Raw genomic sequence first — 19,035 nt, 5'->3', positions numbered from 1 at the left:
TTAGGTCACTCCCTCTCCCTGGGTACCCGGTCTCTGGTCTGTATTTTCTCCCCACGCGCCAGTCTCTCTCACTTTCTCCCCAAATCCTTTGGTTTGAGTGAGGGAGTGGGAGTTAATGAAGGATGTAATTTTAGTGGTATCACTGAGGTTGATTTTATCTGTATTAATATTGGGAAGGTCAGTGAGGGATTAGATTTTTTGGAGGGGGTTCATTGGGGGTTAAATTTTGGGAGGACAGTGGGGGGAGGCTAATTTTGGTAGGTCAATGAGAGACGTCAATTAGGGGTTAAATCTAGGTCAGAGGTTAATTCTGAGAGTTGATAATATTGGGAGTAAGACAAAAATGGGGGAAAATATTGGGGATAATTTTATTGATTGGCCAATTTGGGGGTGTAATTCTAGGAGATAATATTTTGTAGGAGGATAAGTCTGGGGACAGAGTAAATCTGTGGGAATTATTTGGTTGGGGTAATTCTGAAGTAAAACAGGGCAGGGATAATTCTGGGAGTACTTTTCGTGAGGGGGTAATTTGGAGAAGTAATTCTTTGTGCAAAGGTATTTTGGGGGGTGCAATTCAGGGGGACATGGTAAATTTGAGGGCTATTCTGAGGGGCATATATTATGGGATAAATTAAAGTGGGGGTACATTATGCAGGATGTTTTGGGGGTTAATTTTTTGTGTGAGGTGTAGTTTTGGGGGTTTTGTGGGATTATTTTTGGGGATGATTTTTGTAGGTTGAGTGCAATTTTGGGAGGAAGAGGTAATTTTCTGGGGCATTTCTTTGGGGAGGGTTATTTATTTTGGGGGTATTTTAGGGGAGGGGATAATTTTTTGCGTGGCATTTTTGAGGAGGGTAACTTTGAGGGAGTATTTTTGAGGATGCACTTTTGAGAGGGGTAATTTTGAGGGGGTAGTTTTGAGGAGGGCAATGTTGAGGGGGTAATTTTGAGGATACTTTTGGGGGTAATTTTAAGGGTTGGTTTTGAGGATACTTTTGGGGATAAATTTGAGGGGGGTAATTTTGAGGGTATTTTTGGGGGTAATTTTGGGGAGGGGGTAATTTCGAGGATACTTTTGGGGTAATTTTGAGAGGGGCAATTTTGAGAATACTTTTGGGGTAATTTTGAGAGGGCAATTTTGAGGATACTTTTGGGGTAATTTTGAGAGGGGCAATTTTGAGGATACTTTTGGGGTAATTTTGAGAGGGGCAATTTTGAGGATACTTTTGGGGATAATTTTGAGGAGGGGCAATTTTGAGGATATTTTTGGGGGTAATTTTGGGGAGGGGGTAATTTTGAGGATACTTTTGGGGTAATTTTGAGAGGGGCAATTTTGAGGATACTTTTGGGGATAATTTTGAGGAGGGGCAATTTTGAGGATATTTTTGGGGGTAATTTTGGGGAGGGGGTAATTTCGAGCATACTTTTGGGGTAATTTTGAGGAGGGGCAATTTCGAGGATACATTTGGGGGTAATTTTGAGGGCGAGTAATTTTGAGGAGGGGGTAATTTTGAGGAGGGGTAATTTTGAGGGTGATTTTTGTGAGTTTGGTGTAATTTTTTGGGGGGAGTATTTACATTTTGGGGGTATTTTTGGAGGGGTGATTCTGAGGGGGTAATTTTTTTTCTTGAGGGAGAGTTGAGGGTGCGCCCTGGGCGGGCTGCTCTCTGTCTCTGTCTCTCTCTCCATCTCCGGGCGGAGCTCCTCGGGCCTCGGGCTCTCCCGCTGCCGCTCCCCGGGATGGGTGAGCCCGCGGCCGGCCCGGTGCCGCTGGAGCAGGCGGTGCTGGAGACCTTCTTCTCGCAGCTGGGGATCTGCTCCCACGACCGGGCCAAGGACTACGTGGAGCGGGAGAAGGAGAACAGCCGCAGCGCCGGGCCCGCCTGGGCCGCCAGCCTCTCGGCGCTCGCACACCTGGCAGCGGCTGAGAAAGCCTACCAGAGCCTGGGCTTCCTGGGCCAGAAACTGGGTAAGGAGGGGGGGGGGCTAGGGAGGGGGGGAATGGAGAGTGAGAAAATGGGGGGGTGAGGGGGGAGGGAGAATATGGGGGGGGGAGAGGGGGAGGGAGAATATGGGGGGGGGAGGGGGGAGGGAGAATATGGGGGGGGAGGGGGGAGGGAGAATATGGAGGGGGGAGGGAGAATATGGGGGGGGGAGGGGGGAGGGAGAATATGGGGGGGGGAGGGAGAATATGGGGGGGGGAGGGAGAATATGGGGGGGGGAGGGGGGAGGGAGAATATGGGGGGGGGAGGGGGGAGGGAGAATATGGGGGGGGGAGGGGGGAGGGAGAATATGGGGGGAGAATATGGGGGGGGGAGAGGGGGAGGGAGAATATGGGGGGGGGAGGGAGAATATGGGGGGGGGAGGGAGAATATGGGGGGGGGAGGGAGAATATGGGGGGAGAGGGGGGGAGGGAGAATATGGGGGGAGAGGGGGGGAGGGAGAATATGGGGGGAGAGGGAGGGGGAGAATATGGGGGGGGAGAGGGGGAGGGAGAATATGGGGGGAGAGGGAGGGGAGGGAGAATATGGGGGGGGAGAGGGGGAGGGAGAATATGGGGGGAGAGGGAGGGGAGGGAGAATTTGGGGGGGGAGAGGGGGAGTGAGAATATGGGGGGGAGAGGGGGAGGGAGAATATGGGGGGAGAGGGAGGGGAGGGAGAATTTGGGGGGGGAGAGGGGGAGTGAGAATATGGGGGGGAGAGGGGGAGGGAGAATGTTGGGGGGAGAGGGAGAATATGGGGGGGAAGGGAGAATATGGGGGGGTGGGAGGGAGGGAGAGTATGGGGGGGTGGGGGGGAGGGAGAGTATGGGGGGGTGGGGGGGGAGGGAGAATATGGGGGGGTGGGGGGGGAGGGAGAATATGGGGGGGGAGGGAGAATATGGGGGGGTGGGGGGGGAGGGAGAATATGGGGGGGAGAGGGGGAGGGAGAATATGGGGAGGGAGGTGTGGGAGAATATGGAGCGTGTGAGGGGAGGTAGAATTTGGGGTGAGGGGGAGGTAGAATTTGGGGTGAGGGGGAGAATATTGGGGGTAAGAATATGGGGGGGCAAGGGGAGAGAATGGGTGTGAGGGGGAGAATGTGGGGTTGAGGGCAGGGGGAATGGGGACAGAGGAAAATGGTCGTGGAATTTTAAGCCTGTGTTTGCACCAGATTTTCATACAATTTTGAAAACTCTCATGCTGGAAGCTAGCCACTTCCCCAGTTCAAATTAATCATCGAATCCTCACAGTGTAGAAGGAGGTCGTTCAGCCCATCAAGTCTGCACCGACTCTCTGATAGAGGCTTGAACTTTCCTGTCCTGCCCGCCACGGGAATCATAGCGGGTGGGACACGGACCATGGAAAGGTTCATTTAGATCTGGCGGTAATATCCAGTTTTGCGGCGAACACAGCTGGAAACCCCACCCAGGCCCTCTCCCACGCCCTACCCTCCTAACCCAAGTATTTACCATCATAGATCCAGTGTAATTTTGGTTGCAGTTTGGGGACGCCACCCCAGTGTTGTTTAAGAAAGTGTCATTGGGTAAACTGGGGCAATGCCGGTGCCCATTGCTGACACTGGTTGTGTGTCCATCACATTTTCAGTTCCCTTGCTCTTTCACTGTTGACCTGCACGTGGGTGCTCGCGTAGTCTTTAACTCAAGAGCCACAGACCCACTTAGCACATGTCTGGAAAGAAAGTAAATTGGAAGGGATCTTTAATCCATATTTATTTTAATAATGTTTTGGAATTCGACAAATGAAAAATCTGAGATATGACAGCTGGTAAGTGTAGCAGGCTTGGGAGCAATAGGTGGATTTGGACCTGTGGTTTCCAAAGCAACTGAAGATCTGCCTTATGTCTCAGTCTGTTGTGGCTGATTGATTAGTCAGCTAGCTCTTTCTCATTGTATCATGGGGCTAAAGAGCTGAATCAGGGCAGATTAGATGGATTCTCTCTTATTTGCCTTGGTCTTTTTTGGGGGAGCAATTCATTAACTGCTCCACTGGTGTTTTGACTCAACTGTCGGATGTCGATTGAATATAATTCATCTATTTTGGGAAAGAGCATTTGAAGGCTGATAGCACTCAGTGTAAAAGCTGCAATCAGGTCCCGTCTGTAATGTGGGAGGTGAAGGAAAACCAATATCAGATTGACCGCAAATCACTTTGCCATTGACATGTTGCATTCACTTTCTGGAGCTAGCCAGTGGTTACTGTCTGAAACAGAGCTGTCCGCAGTCGGTGTTAAAGTACAGTAAAAAGTAAAGTTTATTTACTAGTCACAAGCACTGTCACCCTCTGGCGCCTCTTCAGGGTACACTGAGGGGGGAATTTAGCATAGCCAATGCATCTAATCAGCACATCTTTCAGACTGTGAAAGGAAACCAGAGCGTCCGGAGGAAACCCACACAGACACGGGGAGAACGTGCAATCTCCACACAGATAGTGACCCACGCCAGGAATCAAACCTGGGTCCCTGGCGCTGTGAGGCAACAGCACTGACCACTGAGCCACTGTGCCGTTTTGAAAAGGCCACCAGTACCTGGTGATTTCCTAATTCAGAAAAAAAAACTTTAAATGTAAATTTTTTTCTCAGAAATGTAGAAACCAGACAGTGCAGAAAGGAGGCCATTCGGCCCATCAAGTCTGCACTGACAACAATCCCACCCAGGCCCAATCCCCGTAACCCCACATATTTATCCTTCTCATCCCTTTAACCTACGCATCCGGGGACACCAAGGGGCAATTTAGCATGGCCAATGTACCTAACCTGCACGTTTTTTGGACTGTGGGAGGAAACCAGAGCACCCAGACGAAACCCATGAATCTCGGGGACATGCAGATTCCACATAGACAATGACCCAAGCCGGGAATCGAACACAGGTCTCTGGAGCTGCGCTATCTCCCCTAAGCAGTTGAAGGGAAATAGTACGTGGCTAGAGTCTTCTATAGAAGCAAGGAATGTGTTTGATATAATGCCTTATTGTGTCCCAAAGTGTATCATAATTTGCCATTATTTTTGACATGGCAGCTAATTTCCTACAAATGTAAGTTAGATGACTTTAAAGAAAAGAAAGACTTGAATTTACTGGATGTCTTCACAGTGAAGTACTTTTAAAGCTCAGTTAGCAGCCAATTTGCTCACAGCAAGCTCCTACAAACCTTAATATAATATTCTCCGAAGGAGGGTCATAGAATCCCGTAGTGCAGGGGGAGGCCATTCTGCCCATCGAGTCTGCACCGACCACAATCCCACCCAGGCCCTCTCCCTCTGAGAGTCAACCACATTGCTCCTAGCGAGTTCCCCTGACACTGTAGGCCATGCATTTACCCTAGCTAGTTCCCCTGACACTGAGGGGCAATTTAGCATGGCCAATCCACCTAACCCACAGATCTTTGGACTATGGGAGGAAACCGGAGGAAACCCACAGACAGTGACTCAAGCTGAGAATTAAACCCAGGTCCTAGAGCTATGAGGCAGCAATGCTAACCACTGTGCTACCTCGTTGCCCTTTTGTTTGGAGGCTGGGCCATCCAGAAACATTAGCTCTATTCTCTCTCCATAGATGCTGTCAGACCTGTTGAGATTTTCCAGCATTGTTGAATTTAATCCCTGATGCTGGCTGTTGGAGGAATCTTCTTCTGGACAGTGGGTTGAGATCTCTCGTGTTTATATTTGAGGTAGAATTCATTACTGCAAAATACTGAAAGGAAGGTGCAGAGCTATGAAGAAGAGGCATAATGTTAGGATTAGAATCAAACAGCACAGACAGAGGCCCAAGAGTTATCCAATTTGTCCCACTTCCTCTCGCTGTTTCCCCCATAGTCCTGCAGAATGTTCCTATTCAAGGATCTACCCAAATTGCTTCTGCCAGTCTAGGCAGTACATTGCAATTAGTTACAGAGAGCTGGATAGCCCCAGTGGATTGAACTGACTCCTTCTGTGCTGTGAACTCTTTTTTAATTCATTCGTGGGACATGGGCGTCGCTGGCTGGCCAGCATTTATTGCCCCATCCCGAATTGCCTGAGTCAACCCACATTGTAGTTGAGAGTCAACCCACATTGCTCCGAGCTAGTTGCCCTGACACTGTAGGCCAGACCAGGTGAGGACAGCAGATTTCCTTCCCTAAAGGACATTAGTGAATCAGATGGGTTTTTCTGACAATGGTTTCATGGTCATCAGTAGATTCTTAATTCCAGATTTTTTTTGTTGTTGAATTCAAATTCCACCACCTGCTGTGGGGGGTTTCAAACCAGGTTCCCTGAACACTAAGGGACAATTTAACGTGGCCAATCCACCTAACCCGCACATCTGTGGACTGTGGGAGGAAACCAGAGCATCTGGAGGAAACCCACAGAGGGAGAACTTGCAAACTCCAGACAGCCATGCGTGTACACACACTTTTAGGTGGGATTCTGACTTTGAGGCGTTCAGTCATAATCCCACAGAGGGTGGCTTCACACAATTGGCTCCTCAGCTAAGCACATACACCAAATGTCTGAACCTGTGGTTCTTGGAGTTGACGGGGTTGAGCTATGAGGAGGGGCTGAATAAACTAGGCTTGTACTCGTTAGAGTTTAGAAGAATGAGGGGAGATCTCATTGAGACATATAAGATGATGAATGGGATGGATAGGATAGAGGTGGAGAGACTTCCCGCTCAGAAAGGACAGTAGGACTAGGGGGCACAGCCTCAAGATAAAGGGGGGGCGGTTTAGAACGGAGTTGAGGAAGAACTTCTTCACTCAAAGGGTGGTGAATCTCTGGAATTCTCTGCCCGTTGAAGTGGTGGAGGCTGCCTCGCTAAATATTTTTAAGACGCAGGTTGATGGGTTTTTGATAAGGGAGGGGATTAAGGGTTATGGGGAGAGGGCGGGAATGTGGAACTGAGCCATGACAGATCAGCCATGATCTTATTGAATGGCGGGGCAGGCTCGAAGGGCTAGATGGCCTACTCCTGCTCCTATTTCTTATGTTATGTTATGTCATGTTCTCATACTGAGCAGGATTACTATTGCAACAACACTTTGTAGTCATCAGTAGGGTAAAACTAACCTGTCTCACGACAGTCTAAACATAGCTCATGTTTGTTATTAGTGGGTGAACAATCCAACGCTTGGTGAATTCTGCTTACTCTGACCTGTAGCATTATCACCAGGAGTTTGGTAAAGTGCACTGTTGGAGAGAAAAATGAAACAGTGGTGCAATCAGTACTGTGTGGCTTTGACAAATGCACCTTGCTTACAGTTATAAATCTTTCCCTTCTAAACTTGGGCAGTGTGTGAAATCAGCAGTTTGAGTTATTGGACAGCAGATGGAGTCACTTTAGGCAATGAATTAAAAGCATCACGTAAAGCACTCTGAATCTTAAATGTGGCATTTTTCTTTATTATATTGGTACCACTCTACTGCATGACAACATCTCTTAAGAGATTAAGAGCTTACGTGCAACACACTTTGGTCAAATTTGCTAGTTTTAGCTGTCAAGTTTAATTTTCTTTGTCTTATTCCACAGTGCAGAACAAAGTGGATTCAAACCCAGGCTACAGAAGTAAAAGGACCGTTGTGTTGAATCACTGCGTCATGCAAGAAACACACATATCCACGCCCCTCCCGTCCCCCTTTCCCCTTCCCCCAAACCCCCAAACTATGCTCCTAATACTGGCCAGTGCGTTTTAAGTCACAGCTTACCCTCTGATTTCAGCTTCTCTGCCTTTTGGCCATTCGCACCTTCTATTCTCTCTATAGGCTGCCATTAGCAGCCTTTCCCCTTGTTTTTGTGACTGTGGCTCATCTTTCATTCCCTCACCCTATACTACAAATATACAGTAAAGTATCTCCCACTTTCTATGGCTTTTAGCTTTGAGAAAGGGTCATGTGGACTCGAAACATCAGCGCTTCTCTCTCCTTACAGATGCTGCCAGACCTACTGAGATTTTCCAGCATTTTCTCTTTGGTTTCAGATTCCAGCATTTGTAGTAATTTGCTTTTATCCAGCATTTTAAGAATTGCTTCATGTTCTGTCCGTAACTGCATGGGTTTCCTCCGGGTGCTCCAATTTCCTCCCACAGTCTGAAAGAGGTGCTTTGGCCATGCTAAAATTTTTCCTCAGTGCATCCGAACAGGCACCGGAGTGTGGCGACTAAGGGATTTTCCCAAAAACTTCATTGCAATGTTAATGTAAGCTTATTTGTGGCATTAATAAATAAATTTCCTTGTGTGATTAGAGATATTGAGGTTGTTTTCCCCCCCCAAACCAGGCCAGGATAAGAGAAGATTTGATGGAGGTGTTCAGACATATAACTTCTTGAAGTGAAACCAAAACTCAGGTTGCTCCTTTCTTACTACAGAAGTATATATTATTCCTATTCCTAACACCCACAAATACAACTTACTTAAAATGATCTCTATTTCTGGGCATAGATAAACTTGGTAAGTTGACATAGTTCCTGATGACCATAGACTGTTCTTCCCTTTGAGCTGGTAATTTAACCTGGGGATCACCACACCTCTGGCAGGAGGCAAGGTTGAGAAGCTGGGGCCTTCATGAATAACCTCAGCCGGTACAGGAGTTGAACCCATGCTGTTGGTGTCGCTCTGCATCACAAACAAGCCATCCAGCCAACTGAGCACTCACTCACGCTCTCGCTCACTCACTCACGAGCTGTTTCAAAGGTTATACCTTTAGGGAAGGACTGAGCAGATTGGGGTCCTTTCCGGAAAACAGAATGCCGAGGGGGTGTCTGAATAGAGACCTATACAAATTGCAAAACGGTTTGGCAGGGTAGATGTAGAGAAGATGTTTCTACTTGTTGGTGGGAGCCCAAAACGAGAAGTGATAAATAGACAATAATCACAAATCAATCCAGCAGGGAATTCAGGAGAAGCTTCCTCATCCAAAGAGTGTTTAGAAGGTGGAACAGGGATGAGTGGCACGGGTATATTAAGGGGAAGGTAGACAAACACAGGAAAGAAAAAATGGAAAAATATGCTGATAGACTGGGATGAAGTAAGATGGAAAGAGGCTGATGTGAAGCATAAACACGAGTATGAACTGGATGGGCAGAATGGCCAGTTGCTGTGCTGCAAAATTCTGTGACATTCTTGATGTGATTTTTAAAATCATTTCCTCTCTTTGTTCCCCCACCCCCTTCCCTGGCTGAATCTGTAGGTGGCCAGTCGTTTTTTAGTCGGAAGGATTCCATTCGCTCCATCTACACATCCCTCCACAATGAGCTTCGCAAGCTGGTCACCACTGCACGGAACTCGGCAGCCGGCACCTCTCCACATCTGGAGGAGCTCCTCTCCCACCTCTCTGAGCAGCTCTGCTTTTTTATCCAAGCCCGAATGGAGATTGCTGACTTCTACGAGAAGATGTATTCCCTCAGCACGCAGAAGTCCATCCATTCAACGGAGGTGCTTCACACACTGGAGTCGATTCTGCAGAAATACAGCTCCAGGTCGGTGGTAGACAGCGGGTCTTTTTCTAACTAGTTTATTTATTAGTCACAAGTAAGGCTTACATTATCACTGCAATGAAGTTGCTGTGAAATTCCCCTAGTCGCCACATTCAGGCGCCTGTTCAGATCAATGCACCTAACCAGCACTTTCAGACTGTGGGAGGAAACTGGAGCACCCGGAGGAAACCCACGCAGACATGGGGAGAACGTGCAAACTCCACACGGACAGTGACCCAAGCCGGGAATCGAACCCAGATCCCTGGAGCTGTGAGGTAGCAGTGCTAACCATTGTGTCACCGTGAGACGGTGGAGGTGGACTGATGAACAATATAGAACCATTGGTGGAAAGATGGCACAGTGTTTAGCGCTGTCTCACAGCGCCGGGGACTCGGGTCTGATTGCGTCGTTGGGTGACTGTGTGGAGTTTGCATGTTCCCTTGTGTGGGTTTCCTCCGGGTGCTCCAGTTCCCTCCCACAGTCCAAAGATGTGCATGTTCAATAGCAACATTTAAAAACATTTGGACAAGTACATGGATGGGAAAGGATATGGGTTAACTGTCGGCAATTGGGACTAGCTGGGAGGGCGCCATGGTTGGCATGGACCAGCTGGCCCTAAGGGCCTGATTCCTTTATTGCTCTATGACTCTAGGTTAGGTGGATTGGCCATACTAAATGTGTGGGTTTACAAAGATGGGGTTGGGGGTGGATATGGACAAGATCCTCTGACAGAGGTCGGTGCACGCATGCTGGGCTCAATGTCCTCCTTTCTGCACTGTAGGGATTCTATGGAATCTATGATTCTATGGTAAGTGATTACCGATGGCTGCATTCGCACGAGAGTTTGATGAATAATAGAAAGATTAATGCAAAAATGAAAAATCGTCAATTAAAAACAATTAAAAAAAGAAAGATTAACACTTCAATTCTAAAGGCTGGTTAGACTTAAGCTGATGGCAAAAGAACCAGTGATGTTGTGAAGACAATCTTAATGTACAGTAATAGTTAAAAAAAAATGCTGGTAAAACTCTTCACTGTTCTAACCTGCTGAGTTTTTTCAGCAGTTTCTGTTTTTAATGGTGTGTCTCCAGCTGCCGTGGTATTTTGTTCTTTTCACAGAATGTATGGTTAGGATTTGGAATTTGTTGCATTGCGGTGTTAACGTAAGCCTACATTCATCTTTTAGCGTCCACCTGAAAAAGGTAGACGAGGTCTCAGTTTAAGCACTTACTCGGGAGTAGTCTATGTATTGAGGTCTCTGGGCAGTGAATTGAATCTACACCCTTCCAACTAAGGAGCAACATTGCCTCCCACATAGCCCTGGCTAATACTTACATAGTGGCCACCTTGCCACTCACGGGCGTAGCCAATTGCAGATAAGACTGGGCTTTGAACCCTTGGCGACCTGGTGGGATTTGCAAATCAGACTGATGGAGCTACTTGTTCAAGGGTTAATTTGATACAGAGGGAGGTTAAGTTGGTATTCCAGAGCTCTAGAGGGGTGAATCCATGTGGGATTTTTAAGTGTGTTCATTTTTATTTCCTTAGGTTCCATCACCCCATCCTGAGCCCTCTGGAAAGTAGCTTCCAGCTGGAGGTGGACGTATTAACACAGCTGCTGAAAGCTCAGGCTGAGATCAGTGAATGGAAGTTCCTCCCTTCACTGCTCAACCTGCACAGCGCCCACTCCAAACTGCAGAGCTGGGGCCAGACCTTCGAGAAGCAGCGCGAGACCAGGAAGCACCTGTTTGGGGGCCAGACCCAGAAGGCCCTTCAGCCCCCCCATCTCTTCCTGTGGCTGGGCAAGCTGAAGAACGCTCTCTTGGCCAAGTTCACCTTCTACTTCCACGAGGCACTGAGCCGCCAGACTGCTCCCTCAGAAATGAAGGCCTTGACCGCCAAGACCAACCCTGATTACTGCGGCAAGATCTCGAGTTTCATCCGGAAATACGACGCTGAAAATGTCTCCCTGATCTTCGACAACCGAGGGTCGGAGACCTTCCAAGGACACGGGTACCACCACCCGCACTCGTACCGGGAAGCCCCCAAGGGAGTGGATCAGTATCCGGCCGTCGTTTCCTTGCCCACTGACAGACCTTTAATACACTGGCCCAACGTGATCATGATTATGACGGACCGGGCGACGGAGCTGAACACGCTGGACAAAGTAGTCCACTTCTATGATGACAAGGTTCAGAGCACCTACTTCCTGACGCGCCCCGAGCCCCAGTTCACCATCGTGGTCATCTTCGACTCCAGAAAGTCGGAGAAAGACTCCCACTTTCTTTCCTTTCTCAACGAGCTCTCCAGCTCCCTGAAGAACTCCAAGCCGTTTGCGAGCTTGAAGCCAGGGTCAAAGGGCTGACGCCAACAGCTCTGGCCCAAATGAAAGCTGCTGCTGAGAAAAGACTGGCAGGAGGCAGATTCTGCTCCTGGTGAATTCCAGAGTAATCCACCACACTTGAGTCATGTCTCCATCCGTTACTAAGTGGAGGTGGAATTGCTGCTCCCTCCTTGTGTGCAACTGGGGGATGTTTCAGTCCATTATCTTGCACTCGGCTAAGAACTGCACAAGCTATTTACCAAGGACGATTGCTGTAAATTTAATGCTAACTCATGTAAGGATACAGTCCACTTAAACAAGTTATAGATGTGAAATAAAAGCACTTGAATCTGATGCCAAGATTGTGCTTTAATCCTAATTGATATTGGAACAGTTAATCAAATGTTTTTTTAATTCATTCGTGGGACACGGGTGTAGCTGGATACACCAGCATTTATTGCCCATCCCCCTAGCTGCCCTTGAGAAGGTGGTGGTGAGCTGCCTTCTTGAATCGCTGCAGTCCATGTGCCGTGGGTTGACCCACAATGCCGTTAGGGAGGGAATTCCAAGATTTTGACCCAGCGACTGCGAAGGAACGGCCGATATGTTTCCAAGTCAGGATGGTGAGTGGCTTGGAGGGGAACCTGCAGGAGCCGGTGCTTCCAGGTATCTACCGCCCTTGTCCTTCTAGATTGAAGTGGTCGTGGGTTTGGAAGGTGCTGTCCAAGGAGCCTTGGTGAAGTATTGCCAGGTCACTTAAATCTAAAACACACAACTCTATCCTGTTTCTATATGAGGCCTTGGACTAGACCCCACCCAAACCAAGGGTTCTCAAACATTTTGCTTCTGAAACACCAACTCCAATATTTTAAGAATTCTACAGGCCCTGAATCACAAGTACTTTTTCTGTCCAGAAACTAGTACCACAGTTAACCACATGGTTATAATTATTTTTTGTTTACTTACCTAATGGGTGACTAACTGGTTGAATGAAGATGGGTTGAGGGATCAAGCTCCTCAGTAATTATCCTGATCTCCAATCCCATTTTATTTGCACGGAATTAGTTTAGTCAGACGTGTAAGCTAGCAGACTGCAGAACAATAGAAGTGAAATCTGTCACTTTTCCACTCTTCTTTAACTCTGAAGATGAGTCATATGGATTTGAAACATTAACTCTGCACCCCTCGCTGCCAGACCTCCAGCATTTTCTGTTTTTATTATTTATGCACTGCAGAACAGTCCTGGCACGTTCTGACTGGAAAGTTTCTGAGCTTGTGGCAGGGCTAAACATCCCAAGGAATTAGTCCCAGCTTTCATCGTAATGGTGCCTTTTGAAACATGTGCCAAACGCAACAGGACTAGACAGGGGTAGATGCAGGGGGGATGTTCCTGATGGTAGGGGTGGGAGTTCCAGAACCAGGGGGTCACAGATTGAGGATTCAGGATAGATCATTTAGGACGGAGGTGAGGAGACATTTCTTTACCCAGAGAGTGGTGAGCCTGTGGAACTCATTCCCACAGGAAGTAGTTGATGCCAAAACATTGAATATATTCAAGAGGCAGCTGGATATAGCACTTGGAGTGAATGGGATCAATGGTATGGGGAGAAAGCAGGATGAGGCTATTGAGTTGGACAATCAGCCATGATCGTGATGAATGGCAGAGCAGGCTTGAAGGGCCAAATGGCCTCCTCCTGTTCCTGCCTTCTATGTTTCTATGTAAGCTGGTAAAAGCAAAATACTGCGGAATCTGAAACAAAAACTAAAAACACTGGAAAATCTCAGTGGGTCTGACAGCTTCCATGGAGAGAGAACAGAGCCAAGCTTTCAAGTCTGGATGACCGATTTGCAGCCAGTGGATGAATGGGCTTGTGTAGGAAACCCAGGCAGAGTAGAAGCAGATGGCAGTTCATTCTGCAGCAACAAAGTGAATGCAGCTTCTCCCACACTCACTTGAAGAATTATTAAATTGAAATGCAGTTTTAATAATAATATGCACCAGTGGCACAATGGCAAGCATGCTGCCTCACAGCACCAGGGACCCTGGTTTGATTCCCGGCTTGGGTCACTGTCTGTGTGGAGTCTGCACGTTCTCCCTGTGCCTGCATGGGTTTCCTCAGGTTCTATGGTTTCCTCTCACAGCCCAAAGATGTGCGGGTTAGGATGGTTGGCCATGATAAATTGACCCTTAGTGTCAGGGGGACCAGCCAGGGTAAATGCATGGGGTTATGGGGATAGGGTCTGGGTGGGATAGTGATTGATGGGCCAAATGGCTTTCTTCTAGACTGCAGAATTCGATGCTGAAAGTGATACAACCTGTAGCCCAATATAATGATCAGACTAACAATGTCCCTCGCCTTCTATCAGTATTATTAACTTCCAGGTGTTGCATCAATTTCCACATTTATTTATTAGCAGCTTTACGTGGAGATTATTTCATCCTCTTTGCTCCTGTTGCCAACTCTGGGCTCTAATAAATTGTCTTCAATTGACAATGTTCTCCTGCAGTATCAATTGTTATTGTTGGAAATTTGGCATTCTTGCATTTATTCTGATGAGTGCAAGGTGAAAAGCTCCAGTAGCATGCTGTTTTCAGTAGTACTCAAGTACTATATCGTCAAAAGCTATGATAGGTGTAGAGTTTAGCAGAAGATGATCATTTTCCCCAGGAAAAAGATATGAATGTCAGAGGTCAAGCTTTCTCTGGGCTGGTTTTGTGTACCTTCTAGTGACTACGCATAAAAGACAAAGGACTGAAAGGTCATTCTGGTGGGATTATATGAAAAACTGTAGGAATTCAATCCGCTACCATGGCCTAGATGGACAGAAAGTCCTGTTTTTGTGTTGTACAGGCAATTGTTAGGGTACCAGAGACTAGAAAGAGTGCAGAAAAGATTTACTAGGGATGCTACCGGGACTTGATGGTTTGAGTTATATGGAGAGGCTGGATAGACTGGGACTTTTTTCTCTGGGGTGTAGAAGGCTGAGAAGTGATCTTATAGAGGTCTATAAATTAATGAGGGGAGTAGATCAGCTAGATAGTCAATATCTTTTCCCAAAGATAGGGGAGTCTAAAACTAGAGGGCATAGGTTTAAGGTGAGAGGGCAGGGATACAAAAGTGTCCAGAGGAGCAATTTTTTCATACCGAGGGTGGTGAGTGTCTGGGACAAGCTGCCAGAGGTATTAGTAGAGGCGGATATAAAAACTATTTAGACAGTTACATGGGTAAGATGGGTATAGAGGGATATGGGCCAAATGTGGACAATTGGGACTAGCTTCGGGTTTAAAAAAAAGCACGGTATAGACAAGTTGGGCCGAGGAGTCTGTTTCCATGCTATAAGCCTCTATGGTCCTGTGACGATGATTCTACCAGATCAGAAACCCCAAGCTATATTATGAAGTCAGTCCAAACTCAATAATTTTTCTATTTTGGCATTAATGTGAGGGTACAATGTTTCACTCCGGGCGTGATTGTACTGACAAACCAAGGAGTTTTAATCAAAACAAATCCTACAACATTGTTATGTTTAACCATAACAAATGAAGTAACTTAACCTTTAACAATTGAACAATGCTTAAACATGACAAGATACAATTCTTAACGGCAATCCTATCACTATGAGTTCCAATCAAGCAGGGTGGCACGATAGCACAGTGATTAGCACTACTGTCTCACAGTGCCAGCAACCCGGGTTCGATTACCAGCTAGGATCACCGTCTGTGAAGGGTCTGCACATTCTTCCCGTGTCTGTGTGGGTTTCCTCTGGGTGCTCCGGTTTCCTCCCACAGTCCAAAAGATGTGCTTGTTAGGTGCTTTGGCCATGCTAAATTCTCCCTCCGTGTATCCAACTAGGTGGAGCTGGTGACTAGGGGATTTTCATAGTAACTTCATTGCAGTGTTAATGTAAGCCTACTTTTGACACTAATAAATAAAGTTTAAACAAAATTTCTCTTATAGACTTAAATCCCTCTTTACAATTAGTGAGTACAACTCAGGCATACTTGCTTGTGACTTAGGTTAAAAGTCCTTGAGCTTTAGAAAGTCTCTAGAGAGAGAGTGACACCCGTTTCTTCTAGCAGGTCCAGGCAGCAACTGCTTGTATTTTAAAATGAAAATGAAACTGCTTTTTTCTGCAAGCTTAGCTCCTCCCATTAGGGACATGACAATGTCCCTGTCAGTCAATCTAATCAAAACTCATATGACCTTGCATACCTACTCTAAAATCCCAGGAGAGCCTAAATAGACAAGAAGTCTATTAACTCTACAAAGTAATACATTCCTAGCTAAAATCAATTCCTAGCCTGCATTCTTAGTATCTGCTGCATACTTACCAGACGATCAATTCTTGTAATAAAAAACTTCCTCTTAAAGCAACCCACATTAAACATAAAATATATCAAAATAGCACAGTTTTATCGCAATGTAATTGTATATAATCATGTGAAGATGGCAAACACTATCTCCCCATGGATCAGCCTTCTTTAACTGAGAAGCTGTCAGTGATGGCTGCTGTTAATTTTATTGATCCCTGTATCTGCAGTATGACTGTATTTGGCATTACAAGGATCAATGGGGCACTGGGAACAGTACCGCCCATAGTCTGATGGAAAGGGTCAGATGACTTGAGACTAGAGTTAGTTGTGGACTGGACAGAGACCTGTGTAGAAGCAAGCATGGAGTTGGCTCATAGCTTGGGCTACTCCAAAGATAGGGGAGTCTAAAACTAGAGGGCGCAGGTTTAAGGTGAGAGGGGAGAGATACAAAAGTATTCAGAGGAGCAATTTTTTCACACAGAGGGTTGTGAGTGTCTGGAACAAGCTTCCAGAGGTAGTAGTAGAGGTGGATACAATTTTGTTTTTTAAAAACTATTTAGACAGTTACATGGGTAAGATGGGTATAGAGGGATATGGGCCAAATTGGGCAATTGGGACTAGGTTCAGGTTTTAAAAAAAGGGTGGTATGGACAAGTTGGGCCGAAGGGCCTGTTTCCATGCTGTAAACCTCTATGATTCTATGACATGACTCGACCAGATCAGATGTGAACATAGCTATGTGTTTTCAATAAAGGAAGTTCAGTTTTGCAAGACTCAGAATCTCTTCGTGTGACCGACTGAACAGGCATACAACAATTTGGTTTCTGCTTCATTAAAACCCGAGAACCCCCATTTACCCTTTTTAAACGTTAGACCATCTCCTGTACTTGCGGTCCTGATTTTAGAAACCTATTGCTTGTATTCAATCTTCCTGTTACCTCATTCTATTGGGAATTTTGCTTTTTAGCTTACACTTACATTTGTTTGCTTTTTTCCACAAATAGAGTACATCCATATCAATCCATCTATTCTAAGTGTGAGCTGTGTGGAATCATTTATTCATTAGGTTTCAGTCGTGTTTTGTGTTTGTCATAATATCACTTCCTTAGCGTGGTTAGAGAAACGGGCTATCCAGGGCAGGCTAAGAGAAGATTTGATGGAAGTGTTCAGATGTATAAGCAACTTTTTAAAGTCAAAACAAAACTCAGGCTTCCCCTTTCTTATACAGAAATATATATATATATTAAACTTAAAGCTATAGCTTATTTCTAACAGCCATAAATACTAGTTACTTAAAATGACGGAATGATAGCTGAGTCATAGCCACAGAAACAAGGGGAAAGGCTGCTAATGGCAGCCCATGGAGAGAATAGAAGGGGTGAATGGGCTAAATGGCAGAAAAGCTGAAATCAGAGGGTAAGCTGCGACAGATGAAGATGTTGAGGAGGAGGGAGGGAGATGAGCACCTTTGGTTTATACGCAGTCAGGACCCTGACCTTCCAGTTGCTTGCTATTTTAACACACGGTCCTGCTCCCATGTTCACATCTGTCCTTGGCCCCTGCTGCAATGTTTGAGTGAAGCTCAGCACAAACTGGCACCTCATCTTCTGGCGAGGCACTTTACAGCCTTCCAGTCTCAATGTCGAATTCAACAACTTCAAATGATTAGATAATTGACCCCTTTGTTTCCATTTTATTTATTTTTAACTGTTCTCTACCTTTTATTCCTTTATTGTCTTTCTTTAGTCCCCCCCCCACTCTTTCCCCCTATTTTATTCTCCCTTTTCCTTACCTTTTCTCCCCTTTTTCCCTTTTTTTTAATTGTACCTCTCTCCCATCCATACCTCCAGCCCCCCCCATCTTCATCCGTCACAGTTTACCCTCTGATTTCAGCTTCTCTGCCGTTTAGCCATTCACACCTTCTATTCTCTCTATGAGCTGCCATTAGCAGCCTTTCTCCTTTGTGGCTGTGACTCATCTTTCATTCTCTCACCCTGCAGTATAAATATCTCTCATTTTCTGTGCCTTTTAGCTTTGACAAAGGATCATCTGGACTCGAAACGTCAGCTCTTTTCTCTCCTTACAGATGCTGCCAGACCTGCTGAGATTTTCCAGCATCTTCTCATTTTGGTTACTTAAAATGATCTGTATTTCCGGACATCACAGTTAAACATGTGGAAATATAAATCAGGGGACAGACGAAGTGTTAAGCATCTGCTAGGACACTGGATATTCGCCACCAATTTCTATATTTTGGGATTTACTGCTGCCTGCGTAACTTGCCTTCAGAAAGTAAGTGGAAGGAAAGTAGAGTTATTAAAGAGAGTGCTAAACCAGTCACGTGGAACCCACCACAAATAGAAAAAGCTCCAGCTAATGGTCGGGGAAAGGACAAGTACAAACCTTTCAGTCAACCCTTGTTTTAGTGTGTGTATGTGTGCAGCTTATTGCAATTTGCTCAATCTCATGTGCTTTCCCACCATCTTAAAGAAATGTCCCAGGGTTGGGCTAATGGATTTTCACTGAGGAGCCTCCTCCAGTTGGAAACAAAAATAACTCCATGTAATGGCTGGTTCTGTCTGCCTTCAAGTCTGAAAATGCTACATCCTTAACATTCTCTGGAATGTTCCCAGCACACCCGCCACGGGAATCTTAGTGGGCGGGGGAGCGTGGGGTGAACCATGCAAAATCCCGTTGACCTCGGGTGGGATTTTGGGACGAGCGCAACCGGAAATTCCCACCCTCTGGTCTTGCTTTCAATTCCCTCCATGACCTATCTCCTCCCTATCTCTCTAGCTCTTGAAGCTTTTAAGATTGTTGCACTCTTCCAATTCTGGGCACCTCCCCAGTTATCAGTGCCCCACCATTGGCTGGTGTGCTTTCAGCTGTCAAATTGTCAAATTCATTTTCCTTTCCATTCTTGAACAAGGGTGAAAAATTTCAAATCTTCTATC

General features: G+C 46.3%; 1 protein-coding gene across 1 annotated transcript; it reads left to right on the top strand.

Moving 5' to 3' along the window:
* Positions 1 to 1,660: 1,660 nt before the first annotated feature.
* On the top strand, positions 1,661 to 12,120 carry kics2 (KICSTOR subunit 2). Its single transcript, XM_080191751.1, has 3 exons — positions 1,661 to 1,969; positions 9,158 to 9,446; positions 10,992 to 12,120. The coding sequence occupies exons 1-3, from the start codon at positions 1,741 to 1,743 to the stop codon at positions 11,806 to 11,808; spliced, it is 1,335 nt and encodes a 444-aa protein (XP_080047877.1). The 5' UTR covers positions 1,661 to 1,740; the 3' UTR covers positions 11,809 to 12,120.
* Positions 12,121 to 19,035: the final 6,915 nt, after the last annotated feature.

This window comes from Carcharhinus amblyrhynchos, chromosome 6, assembly GCF_965287045.1.
Source record: "Carcharhinus amblyrhynchos chromosome 6, sCarAmb.v2.hapA, whole genome shotgun sequence".
NCBI classification, from domain to species: Eukaryota; Metazoa; Chordata; class Chondrichthyes; order Carcharhiniformes; family Carcharhinidae; genus Carcharhinus; species Carcharhinus amblyrhynchos.
This window is presented reverse-complemented; position numbering and strand designations above follow the sequence as displayed.

Coding starts and splice junctions, on each gene's coding strand:
- kics2 (XM_080191751.1), top strand. CDS start 1,741: ATGGGTGAGCCCGCGGCCGGCCCGGTGCCGCTGGAGCAGGCGGTGCTG. Junction 1,970..9,157: donor CTTCCTGGGCCAGAAACTGG/GTAAGGAGGGGG, acceptor CTGAATCTGTAG/GTGGCCAGTCGTTTTTTAGT. Junction 9,447..10,991: donor CTGCAGAAATACAGCTCCAG/GTCGGTGGTAGA, acceptor TTATTTCCTTAG/GTTCCATCACCCCATCCTGA.